General features: G+C 33.5%; 1 protein-coding gene across 1 annotated transcript in view; it reads left to right on the top strand.

The window, feature by feature from the left end:
* Positions 1 to 4,295: 4,295 nt before the first annotated feature.
* LOC116165079 overlaps positions 4,296 to 13,340 on the top strand; it is a 42,588-nt gene continuing 33,543 nt past the window's right edge. Inside the window, exon 1 of the mRNA XM_031479359.1 lies at positions 4,296 to 4,450. Within this exon, the coding sequence (XP_031335219.1) occupies positions 4,436 to 4,450 (15 nt within the window). The 5' untranslated portion in view covers positions 4,296 to 4,435. The remainder of the gene's footprint in view (positions 4,451 to 13,340) is intronic.

A 13,340-nucleotide genomic window follows, 5' to 3' on the forward strand; every position in this document is an offset into this window, starting at 1 on the left:
ATGCCCTCTACAACCCGATTTTTTTTTTTCGAACGGTCGTGTAACACCCTGTATACCAAGGCATGTGGAATAGGTCAAATACCCAGTAAACACACTTATGTCACATACAGGTACCAATAGCTATGTTACCGTTGATTTAGGCTTTTGGTGATATACTCCAAAATTACGGGAGATTTGAAAAAAATGAATATACAAGGCGTCACATTTAAAAAAAACCACGTACGTATAGTTCGACTTCAGTAAAACTGTAAGTTCTATAGAGCTGCAAATATCTTTACTGACACGGTTTCGTGAAATGTACCGTGTGTCCCATTTGGTTGAAACTGCAGTGTATCCTGTGTATGTCACCTAAGGATACACACATCTTGCAGTTTTCGCGACCCTGTGCCAGTTTTTTGTTAAACTTTTAATACCATAAACAGAATCAGTATAGCTACATTTGTTTCTGGAATACAGGGTGAAAACGAAATGTTACACTTTTTGGGACTTTACTTACTCTTACTATCCTTTAGAAAAAAAAGTAAAAACTGTCTATTTTAAATATTTTTACGTAGAATCCAGTGGCGCAGTCATGAAAAATATTTTGGACCACCGGCCGTTTCTGAGATTTGACCCAAAAAGTTGGTATTTTTTTAAATGCAACAGTCTGTATATCTTAACGTCAATTCTTTGCATTTTTTTCTTGATCATAGTGGTGTATCACAACTCATATTTCTTTTAATTTTAGCCGTGAACCAATATTAAAAACTTTATTTTTACGGTTTTTAAATAGTAGGCCATGGATTCATCTAGATTTTGTCTTGTTTATTGTATCCACGGTAACTAAGATCAGTCAATAAAAATCGCTGACGGTAGAAGTATATCATTCCAAAAAAGCTTACAAAAACTATGCTGTTAGCGTTGAGAATACATTAATTACTAACCCTAAACAATTTTGGTCGTTCGTAAGAGCCAGAAAGGGTTACTCCAGAATTCCTGGTGTTATGAACTATGATGGTAATTCTCTTACTACTTCAGTTGAAATTGTTAATGCATTGCAGCTGTATTTCTCAAGAGTTTATCGTCAGTCGCAGAATACAAATGTTTCCAATGAGCCCTTCACCAATATTCCATGCGTACATTTGCAAAGAGTAACAGAAGGTATGGTCATTGACGCAATATCAAAGTTAAAAAATAAAGAAACTTCCGGAAATGACCAAATTCCATCATTCTTAAGGACTGTAAGCATATTTTCATTTATCCTTTGTGTATTATATTTAATCTGGCACTTAGTACTCATAGTTATCCTGACGTTTGGAAGATAGGAAAAATATGTCCTGTATTGAAATCTGGCGATGCGTCTGAAATATCTAACTATAGGCCCATAAGCGTTCTTTCTACTTTTTCAAAAATATTTGAAATTACCTTGTTTAACTTTGTTTATCCTATGATTAGAAACTACATTTCAAGCGATCAACATGGTTTCATGCGCTCTAGATCCACAGCAACGAATCTTATTTGTTTCACGGAATTTGCAAGTCGAGTACTAGATGATCAAGGACAAGTTGATGTAATATACACAGACTTCCGCAAAGCTTTCGATATTATCGATCACAACTTAATTATTAAAAAGATAAGAAGTTTTGGATTCAGCGACTCTCTTAGCCTGCTCTTTACATCATACTTATCTAATCGTCTACAGTATGTATGCTATAATAATTTTAAATCCGAAGTCTTTATTGCATCCTCTGGGGTGCCTCAAGGATCTAACTTGGGACTCCTCTTGTTCCTTCTATTTATTAACGACATTACCAAGGTACTCTCCTGTAAGTGCCTATTATTTGCGGATGACTTAAAAATATTTCGGAAGATTGGCTCTGAGAGCCACTGTGTTCACCTGCAAGAACAATTAAATATTATTCATGATTGGTGTACTGATAATAGATTGGATCTAAATATTGGTAAATGCAAAATATTGTCTTATACTAGAAAGCATGTCATTCAGTATGATTATTGTATTGACTCTGTTCCTCTTAATCGTGTGACCGTTGCAAAAGATTTGGGAGTAGTGTTTGATCAACGGTTAAATTTTTCAAACCACATTCAAGCTATTTCTGCGTCAGCTATACAAACATTGGGTTTCATAATTCGTAATAGTAAACCGTTTAAAAATACTGATACGTTGTTGTCCTTGTATTGTGTTTTAATAAGGCCCAAATTGGATTACTGTGATCTTATCTGGTATCCGATCTATAGGACCCACATTATCTCAATTGAGAAAATTCAAAGAAGATTTATGAAGTACGTTTCGTTTAAGCAAGATGGTGTCTATCCGGCTAGAGGTTGTCCCTATGATGAACTGCTTAGCCGGTTTAATCTGCAATCATTGGAGAAAAGACGTATTTGCAATAGTCTTAAATTTACCCATGGTCTATTACATAACCGTATTGATTGTCCTAGCGTACTGTCCCTATTTAACTTTCATGTTCCGCCTCGTACTAGTCGCTATCCGTTAGTTTTTCTTAATCCGACACCCAGAACGAACTTGCTGTTAAAATCGCCAGTGTGTTTGATGTCACAAAATTGTAATCAATACTGCACACAATGTGATTTAAATATCTGCTCATTATCAGATGTAATTAATCTATTTCATTAATCTTTAATTGGTTTGTCATTTCGTAGATATATATGTCTCCTTACATTTAAATATCTCTTTATTTTTTTATTTTTTTTGATAATCAATTTATAGTATATTATGTTTATTTTTCAATCATGCCATATTTTATTTCTGTAATTGTTCTGTAATTGGATGTACAAACATCTGTTGGACAATAAATCATTATTATTATTATTAAAAAAAATACGGTGTGTAATAATATAATAACATCAAACGTGTACATTTGGTCAAGTGTCCTAGTAATAGTATACATTATATATCAAGGTAGAGAAGTACAGTATTATTGCCTGAGCGCCAAGATTACATCTCGAGGCGCTTGCGCCGAGGGGTGTAAGGTGCGAAGGCAATAATAGACTTCCCTACAGTGGTATATATACTATTTTTTTCACTACTAGCACTTGAAGTTCTCTAAATTAACATATTATATTGATAAGAAAGTGAACGGTTGGACAGAATTTTTTGTTTATTAATTTAACTTGTCAATCAAGTACCTGGAAATACAAGTCAAACAGGCCGTATTTTGTTCTGTCATTGAGATATTTTTAAAGAGTAATTTCGTTCGAATTTTTTCGAAATGTTTAGGTACCTATGTAATTTCTCTGGAAATGGCGGATGGTGGCAATTATTCATTTTAGAGAACTTGTCTAAACGTTTATTGAGCGAAATTTCGGGTTGTGTTTTCTAAAAGTGACAGTGTGACAGTTCTCATTATTGGCTACTAGTTAATAATGTCCACATTATTAACCACTTTGAACAACTGCCGAGAAAGCCTACTTTACAAGTGGAAAAAAGGTTAATAATCATGTCATCAGACGCTAGTAGTGAAAAAAAACTATTTCTATAATGCGAGCTTTTACACATTGTCGTAACAATAATAGTATAGATATAGAAGGGCAAACGAACGATATTTTTACTAAAGAGTGAATGCATAGGTACATATCATTATGTGTGTTAAAGTTTTAAGCGAATGAGAGCTTTATAGTTGATTGTTAATCACACAAATCATTTCTGAAAAGTTATCTCAATTACATTTTTACGCTAGTACAATAATTGACGGATTCACTACAATCGTTTTAATAATGGTGTCGTGAGTAAAACTTTTGCTAATGTACACGAGATACCCAGTAATGTCAGTAGTTTAAAACAAACAAACGTAAAACGAATGTGTTCACTTTCGAGTTTTCTATGAAAAAAAAGTTTTTAATTTTGTCAAAGCTGCTTTAAACAATAGGTACACCGAAAGTGAAACCACACAAGTTACTTTCATACTTTATGTTAAATGTAACCCTTTTACTAGCGTAACAAATGACAAACATGTCTATAATCGAGAGTAATCCCTGACTATCTCACACAATCAATGACGCCAAGTCTACCATTTTTTGTATCACCTACGGCAAAGTTTTTAGTTGAGGTTAATCTCCTCGTCGGTAGTTTCGAAAAAGTATCGTAATGCTAATTTGTGGGATTTGTCTGTAACTGTCAGTTTAAATCCATCCAGCGTCAGTCATAACAAAGAATTCGGCTTTACGGTGCATCGCACCATGCCATCAGAATAAACATGTATGAAAACCTAAAATTATTCCGACTCCCACCGGTGGCAAGGTTACAGAGTATGATTCTGGCGGCGATACGCTGTATAAAACAGAGACAAAGGTAATGAATAAATTCACTCGTTTTCTATCAGTTTTGATACTAACACCCACGAAATAGGAGGTTTAAATGTGTTTTTTGTGTATTAAGTGATTGTATAAGGTTTCCCATCCAAGTTCAAACTAAGAAATGGGGTTCGATAAGGTAAGAAATTGCTTAAAAGAAAAAGTGATTGAAATGCGTGATTGATCACTACAACGTTTGTTATTATATTATCAAACCCCAAGAAAGTAATTGATGGAGTCGGATTTATATTCGTTCTTCATAACTGTTACGCTTCATTTATTACAATATAGAACAATATTTCTCAAAGGAGTCAATACATCAAGGCGCTTTTGTACATTATATTATTAAAACTCAATTTTCAATTATTAATGTGCTTATGATATAAAAAATTCAATAGGAGCACCATTTACATTTTAATTAGAATTTGTATTTAAATGGAATTTTAGTGTACACATACAAACTGTTCTTAATGCTTCAGTTTTTTTAATTGTGTAACTTCCTAAACCAAATTAAGCAAGGTTACGCTTAATCGTGTTACACTGTAACCTATTTGTAGGAATTTGTCGTTTCCTTAATAAACCCTTTCCACTGTTCGACTTTGAAGGTTAAACAAATTAGATCCTCTTCAACTTTAACCACTTCGTTAGATTACTGATCGAATAGTTTCTACCAAATGTTGTCGTAAAGCAAAACTTTTAAAGAAATATTAAACTTTCTAGAAGTTTATCTTATTAAAGAGAATCTTGTCTAAAAAAAATTTATTGAAGGAGACGTAAAGTTATACTCCAATCTACAACGGCAGTAAATTATGTTTCATGTTTTCGTTTCAATATAATGGGCTCCAAAATAGAGTAGTACTCTGGTTATATGATGATAACGGCTCATATATTGACATTTATTTGTTGAATGTGCATCAAGCTAATCCACTTGTGAGTCCTATATTCTAGAGAAGAACCTAGCATTGTAAGGCTTACAATTTAGTTACCATCGCACAAAAAATGTTTTGGTGGTGCACTCAATAATATATTTATATCAACCACAAATGGCGCGATTTGTGCTTAATTTTATGTAATCTCTAGACGAATGTGCCAATGACACCTCAAAAAACACTGCCGCCTCAATTTTTTCAAAAATTGTTGGTAACATATCTCCTTTAACTTTTGATAATAAGATATCCCGCACGGCTTTTACATTCACCCATGTCTTTAGTTGAATTTAAGGGTGAATATCTACCGGAAATTTTTCAACGATTTTTGGATTAATAACTTAACGGCCAATTAATGATAAAAGTAGAAAATATATTTTCTGCAAATTTTGGTGTTTATAAGTTACATATTTTAAAGTTGTGAAGTTGTAAAGTGATTACCTAAATACCAGAATTACAAACTTCTTAGGAATGTAGTTCTAATAATCCGTAGTAAAAATCACACAATTATCTCATTATACTTGAAATTATAGGTACAACATGAAAACATCAGTCTTACTTATTAGGTACACAAGAATTCACGCTTCAAATAGATAGTTACATTGTTTCCAATTTATTGATTATTTTCATTCATCTTTGGACGGATGACTTACTTTCTGTCGTTATCTCGGGTAGGGCTGGGCGATTACGGGTTTGAATAATCGATAATCGATTATGGAAAAATCGATCGATTACACTGATTAATCGATTAATCAAATAATCGATTAATCAATTAATCGATTAATCAAATCATCGATTAATCAAATAATCGATTAATCACCTAATCGTTTAATCAAAAGTCGATTGTCACATACAAGGAGTGATAAATATCTGTTTGTATGCATTAATACGTTAATTATTTAATAATTAAAAAAAAAAATTCCATTATTCTTTTCATCAAATCGTTCATTACTAGGCAGATCGATTAATCAATAATCAACAAAGTGTCCCTGGTTCGAATCCGGGTTCGGGCATGGATATTTACAAATGCATAGTGGGTTGGTTGGTAGAACAGCCTTGGCTGAAACCCTGCCCATTTGAAAATGAAGGTCAAAAATAAAAATAAATAAATAAAAATAAATGATTAGGCAGCTTACTCTCCGATGAGGTGTGCTTTAGTTTTGATGATACAATCTTAATTCATTTTAGCTGCTTAAATTGACGTTTTAACATCCGCTATAAAATAAAATAATACTTGTGAGCTGTGAGTGCTCCTTTTTGCGTAAACTGATGATCCAGCTAATAATAATCAATTAATTTTTACTTAATAATTGATTAATCAAACAATCGATTAATCAAATAACCGATTAATCAAATAATCGATTAATCAAACAATCGATTAATCAAATAACCGATTAATTCAAAATAAATCGATTAATAATTTAATAGAATAATCAAATCCGATTATCGATTATCGTTTGATTATAATCGATTAATCGATTTTTTTGCCCAACGCTAATCTTCGGGTAACATGCTAATGTAAGGGCGAGGTAAGGGGTTAAAAATTGTATGAGGTGTAATAAAATTTAAACAACAAATGCGCCCACCAACTAGTAGCGAGAAGTCAGAAGTGCAATAAGCTCAGGGGGATTAAACAGCGCAATGTGGTTTTTTCATCCACTAATTGTATACCTAGTTATATATACTATTGCTTTAACTTATCTATGATGGGAAACCTGGTTACAAAGGGATTGAACGCGCAATGTAACCTCCCCAAGAACGGTTAAATGGCCATCACTTATCAACTGATACTAGTAAATAGAACACTTATATTCTCTTAATTACAGTTCTTACTCATGCCAATAAGTCCACAAATGTTATATTCATGCAAATTTAAACCGCTCAGTGAAAACTCGCCTATTTGCAGGTTAATTAAATCAATCAGAACACCAACACAGTCACAATGGCTTTCAGTTTTACTATGAATGCAGTAAAATAATGTCAACCATCTTTTAAGGGATTCTTAGAACGGCGGGCTGACCTTTTAATCCCGAGTTCTAGGCCCATTAACAACCCCAACAGTGTTTTTTTGTGAATATTTCTATTTTTAAAACACCCCCGAAATTTGGTGGCCATTTGCAAGAATTAATAAACATACCTTACACTAATTTTTTTATTTACAATTTTACTCTAGCTCTCTTATTGTACCAAATAATCGACGGTTTCCATACATGTCAATGACTCCGTGTGTGGTGTGTACTGAATAGGCTTTTCACACTAAAAGTTTCGGTTTTTGAATACGAACAAAATCACTCCATCGAATCGTTACAAATGGATATACCGGTAATTAAACCTATCTAAAAGAACACCAATTCTTGCTTCACTTGTACCATAGTGTAAGAATAGAATACACTATGCTTGTACCAATCTTTTCTTCCGTTAGCGCTGCGGAATACTAACCCTTAAATGTATTAGTTGCATACGGATCTTTAATGCAAAATATTTTGGAAACTAAATCGATCGCAATTCTAAAAAAAATACCTTTTCTAAATTAAGGGAAAGACCTTCCAACGATATGCCACTAGCCTGTTACCTTACTTTAAACTTATTGGTGTATCGTAAAAAAGTCCCCCTACAATCTAAAATTGACGTGGGCGGATGTTTTTCGGAAATTACACCATAGAAGAACAGTTATTGAACTAACAAGCTCGTTAAGACTGACAGTGTATATTTGAGGGACGGAGAAAATTAATTAGTCAAGATAATCACACGGAGCGGGTGCAAATATTTTCCGTACCTATCGAAATTTAAAAAAAATGCAATGAAAATAAGTTTTTTAATTTAAGCAATTTTAGAAGTATTTGATTAGGATATTCAAGAACACAATTGAAAAATTTAGACAGAGAGATAACGACAGAATTTGTGCGATGATGTCGTCACCGCAATTTTTTCTTAACAGGTTAAAAGTAGCGTATAAACGTATAATAACCTGCGTCTAATTAGCAGACAAATCTATTTTTATGTAGATACTTTTTCAAATTTTCACAACAAAAAAACAAAAGTTTATTAATAAACATTTGCTACTAATGCATTTAAGTAATACATGTGTGATGTGATACTTCATATTGACAGACTGCGATTTTTTAGCAATTTTTGAAAAATTACACAATAGGTATATGCCACCAAGCCAATAGACAACGAAAAACGTCTGTCAATGTGCTAGCGCCCTATTCTCTCGAATGTCATTTCAAAATCCATGGCACACGTTTATTAATAATAATAAACTTTTGTTTCTTGTATTGTCAAAATTTGAAAAATTACATAAAAATAAATTGGACTGCTCGGCAGAAGTATATGATATACGTGCATGCGTTACTTCTAACCTATATAAAGAGAAAATTTCAGTGACAGACGTTTACTAATCATCGTACAATATCTGTAGTAATCTCGTACACAGGCAAATGAAAAAAAATGCCGCATATCCGGCGGATATTGTTATATTTCTGTAGGAACATTAAGCGTGTATTATCCCCATTGATATGCGATTTACCCTCGGACTTACCTATGTGCGTTTGCGGAGTATGAGTTATTTTGGTATATGAAATTTGTAGCAATATCTTACCCATTATTATTCGTATTAAAAAAGACTATAAATAATAAATGCATCATAGGGGCTTTTTAGATAAATCTAAAGGCTTGAAGAATATACTATACAGGGTGACAATTTGAAAACTTACCACCCCCCATATCTTAGTAAATAAACGAGATATTCAAAAAAATCAAAATCCGTTTCGGTAATTCGGAGGGGGAATCACAATGACATTGTTGGTGACGCACCCCCTCACACCCCCTGCGCCCTAGCCACCCCAACTTTTAAATCTTAAATAGTGACTCCCCATGTGTGATACGTCATTGGAAAGCTCTGAAAAAATGCTTTCCAACCATACCAAATAGCATTACATTTAGGTTAGTAATTATCGTGCAAATCAAAAAATAAACATGGAAAATCGTATTTAACTTGGACTTCCATTCGACATTCTTGAATTATTCTCTCTCTTAGTTCGTCTAATGTTCGCCGGTTGCGTTTTAAATACGACAGATTTCAAATGTATCATATTAGTTTATTTTTTGATTTGCACGATAATTACTAACCCAAATGTAATGCTATTTGGTATGGTTGGAAAGCATTTTTTCAGAGCTTTCCAACGACGTATCACACATGGGGGTCACTATTTAAGATTTAAAAGTTGGGGTGGCTGGGGCGCAGGGGGTTGGAGGGGGTGCGTCGCCAACTATGTCATTGTGATTCCCCCTTCGAATTACCGAAACGGATTTTGATTTTTTTAAATATCTCGTTTATTTACTAAGATATGGGGGGTGGTAAGTTTTCAAATTGTCACCCTGTATATTATAATAACTAAAAAATTCTGTCATGAACATTCATGATCCATTTTCTTCAATGAGTATTTGTAAACCTATGAAGCAACTTTATCCAACATCATGCCTTTAGTGTTCCTGGTCGATGCAGGTTCTCGTGCAGAATAGTTAAGGATTCAGGGAAATATAGACATCTCCTTCAGACTTTAAAAGGCAATCATACAATTTAATAGTATTTTTCTTCAATTCCTTCCACAAAAGAGTCAACATTTAAATTGTTCATATAGGTACATTTAAATGTTTTACTGTGAAAATATATATTTTTTTATTTTTTAATAGGTACCTAATTTTTAAAAATAATTTTATTTATTATGGGACTGAATAACTTGCAATGCAGAATTTTATATTGGTTAATTTTCCCTTTCAGAGTTTCTTGTAGCACTAAAAATAGATGAAGTTATGGGCAAAAAACCAAAAATGTCATTTTCGAAAATGCGCTGGCGCTCATTTCTTTTCAAAGTTATCAAAAATAATAATAAACATAATAAACTCTTAAAGATCTTTTCTCAGCTTTCTGATGGTGCTTAAATAGAATTTTTGTAACTTGTGGATTTCGAGTGAATCATATCAACTTATTTCTTATGGATGCCATTACGTCATTCGATAGAGTAAAAATTACAAAATCGGCGCTTTCACTAGGAAATTAATCTTCAATTTTTGCCTTGAAGTTTACAATGTACTATGATGTTATGGTGTCAATCCTGAGATGTATTGGTTTCGACGAGTCTGTATCTCTTTACCAATTATCAATGGAGTACAAGGTACAATTCTTTGTCCCCTGCTTTACGTTATAATATACCTTTAAATTAAAATCTTCTCTAAAATTTTGTAAACATCATTTATATGCTGATGACACTCAGTTGCATTACAGTTTCAAGCCTATAGATTTGCCTGCTGCCTTGGTTCATATTAACACTGATCTTAACAGTCTAGTGGATTACTGAGAGGCTCATGGGTTACAAATTAACATATCTAAATGCTACCTTATGCTATTAGGCAAACGGAAGACAAGAGAAAAGTATATATCTCAAAATTATGATGAGGGATACTCCATATGTTAAGAGCAGTGTTAAGAACCTAGGGTTTATTATAGATGATGAACTTAGGTTTCGACAGCATATAATTGTTCAAAAGGCATTTATTAATCTAAAGCTAATTTATCAAAATCTGTCTTGCTTAACTAAAAAAGTGAAAATAATACTCTGCGGTCGCTTGTCCTATCTCATTTTAATTATTGTAATTGTGTGTACGGTCCTTGTTTAACTTCCGTCGACTGCAGACGAATACAACTCATTCAAAACTCGTGTTTAAGGTTAATATTTGGTATCCGAACTGATTTTGTAATTTTCTGTATCGAGTGACGTGATCATTCAATATGGCGTCCATAAGAAATAAAAAGGTGGATGTGATTTACCTACACGAAACCCACCAGTATAAAAATGTTATTTTAGCACCATTAGAAAGCAACGAGGATTTGTTAAAATTATTCTAATAATATAAATAATCTAAATTCTCTAATCAGCATAAAATTCTGCGTAAATGTGTTCATTTAAGCGACTTTGTATCTTTGACGGTTTACGAGATCCCCGAGGTACATAAAAAGTAACATTTTTAATTTAGCAACATAATTCCCATCTATCGGCTACTATCGGTACTACTAATCTAAAACGTTTAAAATAGACTCCGACTGTGTAGCTCACAGGTAAAGCGTTGGGCTACATAGCCGCACGTCGGGTGTTCGAACCTGGCCTGAGGTACGAATTTTTCATCTGTAACAGAGATGAGAAGTTCCTTAGATTAGTTTCGAGCATTCTGCCGGCTTCTCCGTCCGATTAGGATTTCTTGCAGTTTGCCTAATTCTTAATCTTAGGTGAATACCGGAATACAACTTAAAGACCTTCTGCATCAGGGGCACCTCTAAAAAGCATTGTGCTGGTCACTCCGCAATTGGGCGAAAGCTTATTGGGGTCCAGAATAAGAGGGACAATAAGTAAATAAATAAATAAATCTATTATGTGGTTCTAAATGTATTAAATAGAATAAAAACTCCTACGATTTTTACCGCATTTTCCAACGTAGCGTTATTGCAGTCCGTTCGTCTGTCGGTTCGTCCGAGGCCTCTGGCACCTAAGCCAAGAACAATCTTTAACGATTAATGTGCGCATGCGCAAGCTGCACAATATCAACTTTTGTATTTATTTACATATTTTGTTGAAATTTTAACCACCGATACTTCTAGTAAAGGCAAACATATCACATAGTCACATCAGATCTGCGCAATGCTCACTTTCTTATTTATGGATATATTTCTTTGAAATTTCAACCAAAGATGCTTTTAGTAAAAGCAAGCGTATCGCATATTGTAAACATCCAGTTAATGTACGAATGCGCGGGACCGCAATATCAACTGTTATTTATCGAGATACCTTTTTGAAATTGTAATCACAGATGCTTCTGTTAAATGCAAACATATTATCTCATATTGTAAAGATTGAATGTGCGCATACGCAGTCTGAAGTCTGAAGATATTTTTTGAAATTTTAACCATAGACGCTTCTATTAAAAAAAAAGCATATCGCATATAGCATAAATTAAATGAATGAATGAATTGATACCATAAGAATCAACTTCGTGTCTTAATTACAGTGTATTAATGAAGAAATAAATTCTAATGTATACGGCCCCATTTCAAGCAGGACTGCAGCAGGTCCTTCGTCCCCTTTTTTAATTGTCACACTCTCATGCGCGCATTCGCCAACTGCGCAACGTCAACTTATTATTTATGGATATATTCATTCTTGAATATTTTAACCAAAGATGCCTCTAGTAAAGAATAACATAGCGCACATAGCTATAACGTTTTGGGATGTACTGATTAATGCATAGAAAATTCATAAAGTTACTCACCTTAGGGCGAAAACTTTTTTACTTGTTTTAAATTGTGGTGTGGTGGTGGCTAGGAGTTTGGAATCTATTTAAGTATGTAACCAAAATCTGTCTGCGTCAATTAAGAAAAAAAAATCTTGTGGCCTGGGGGGAAATCATACTTTTCATATTTGGTCCGTTTGCTAAAAAGGTTAGACACCGATGCTGAATAATTAAAGTTATTAATTGAGACCAACAACGTCTTGAATTTTGTAATCCATAATATTATACTCGTATATCTATTAAGATGCTTGTCGTCGTCGTCGCTCGTCTAATCTAATCGTTGTCGTTGCCATGAGGGGCCCGAGTTCGATTCCGTCGATGCAGGTTTTTTTAAAATCTTATATAAGTAGCATTTCTAATTTTTCCAGGCTAATGCTGATCGTTGATGTATGATGTCACACTGACCTGGTATTTCTAGTTATCTATAAGTTACTTGTTTACAGTCTTGTGTCTTCTTTAAGGTGCAGGTTTAAGGTCCGCGCGGAAAAAAGGATATCTTAATTTTTGCTTTATTTAAACCTGCTTCTCCTTAAAATTTATGTAGGAGTGATGCTTTTCGAGGAATATGTATAAAAAGCATCAGTACACTGCATAAATAGAAACACTATTTTGAATTTGTGACGAAAAAGGTAACCTTTTTGAAAACGTTCTGTTTAACGGGGAATTGTTTGTTGTTCCCAAATTAGCAAGAGGACTACCGCAATGGACTTTTATCAATATAATTCATTGCGCGTGTCCACCTTCAAGGGTTTTTCATCC

This window comes from Photinus pyralis, unplaced genomic scaffold (genome assembly GCF_008802855.1).
Source record: "Photinus pyralis isolate 1611_PpyrPB1 unplaced genomic scaffold, Ppyr1.3 Ppyr1.4_LG2, whole genome shotgun sequence".
NCBI lineage: Eukaryota > Metazoa > Arthropoda > Insecta > Coleoptera > Lampyridae > Photinus > Photinus pyralis.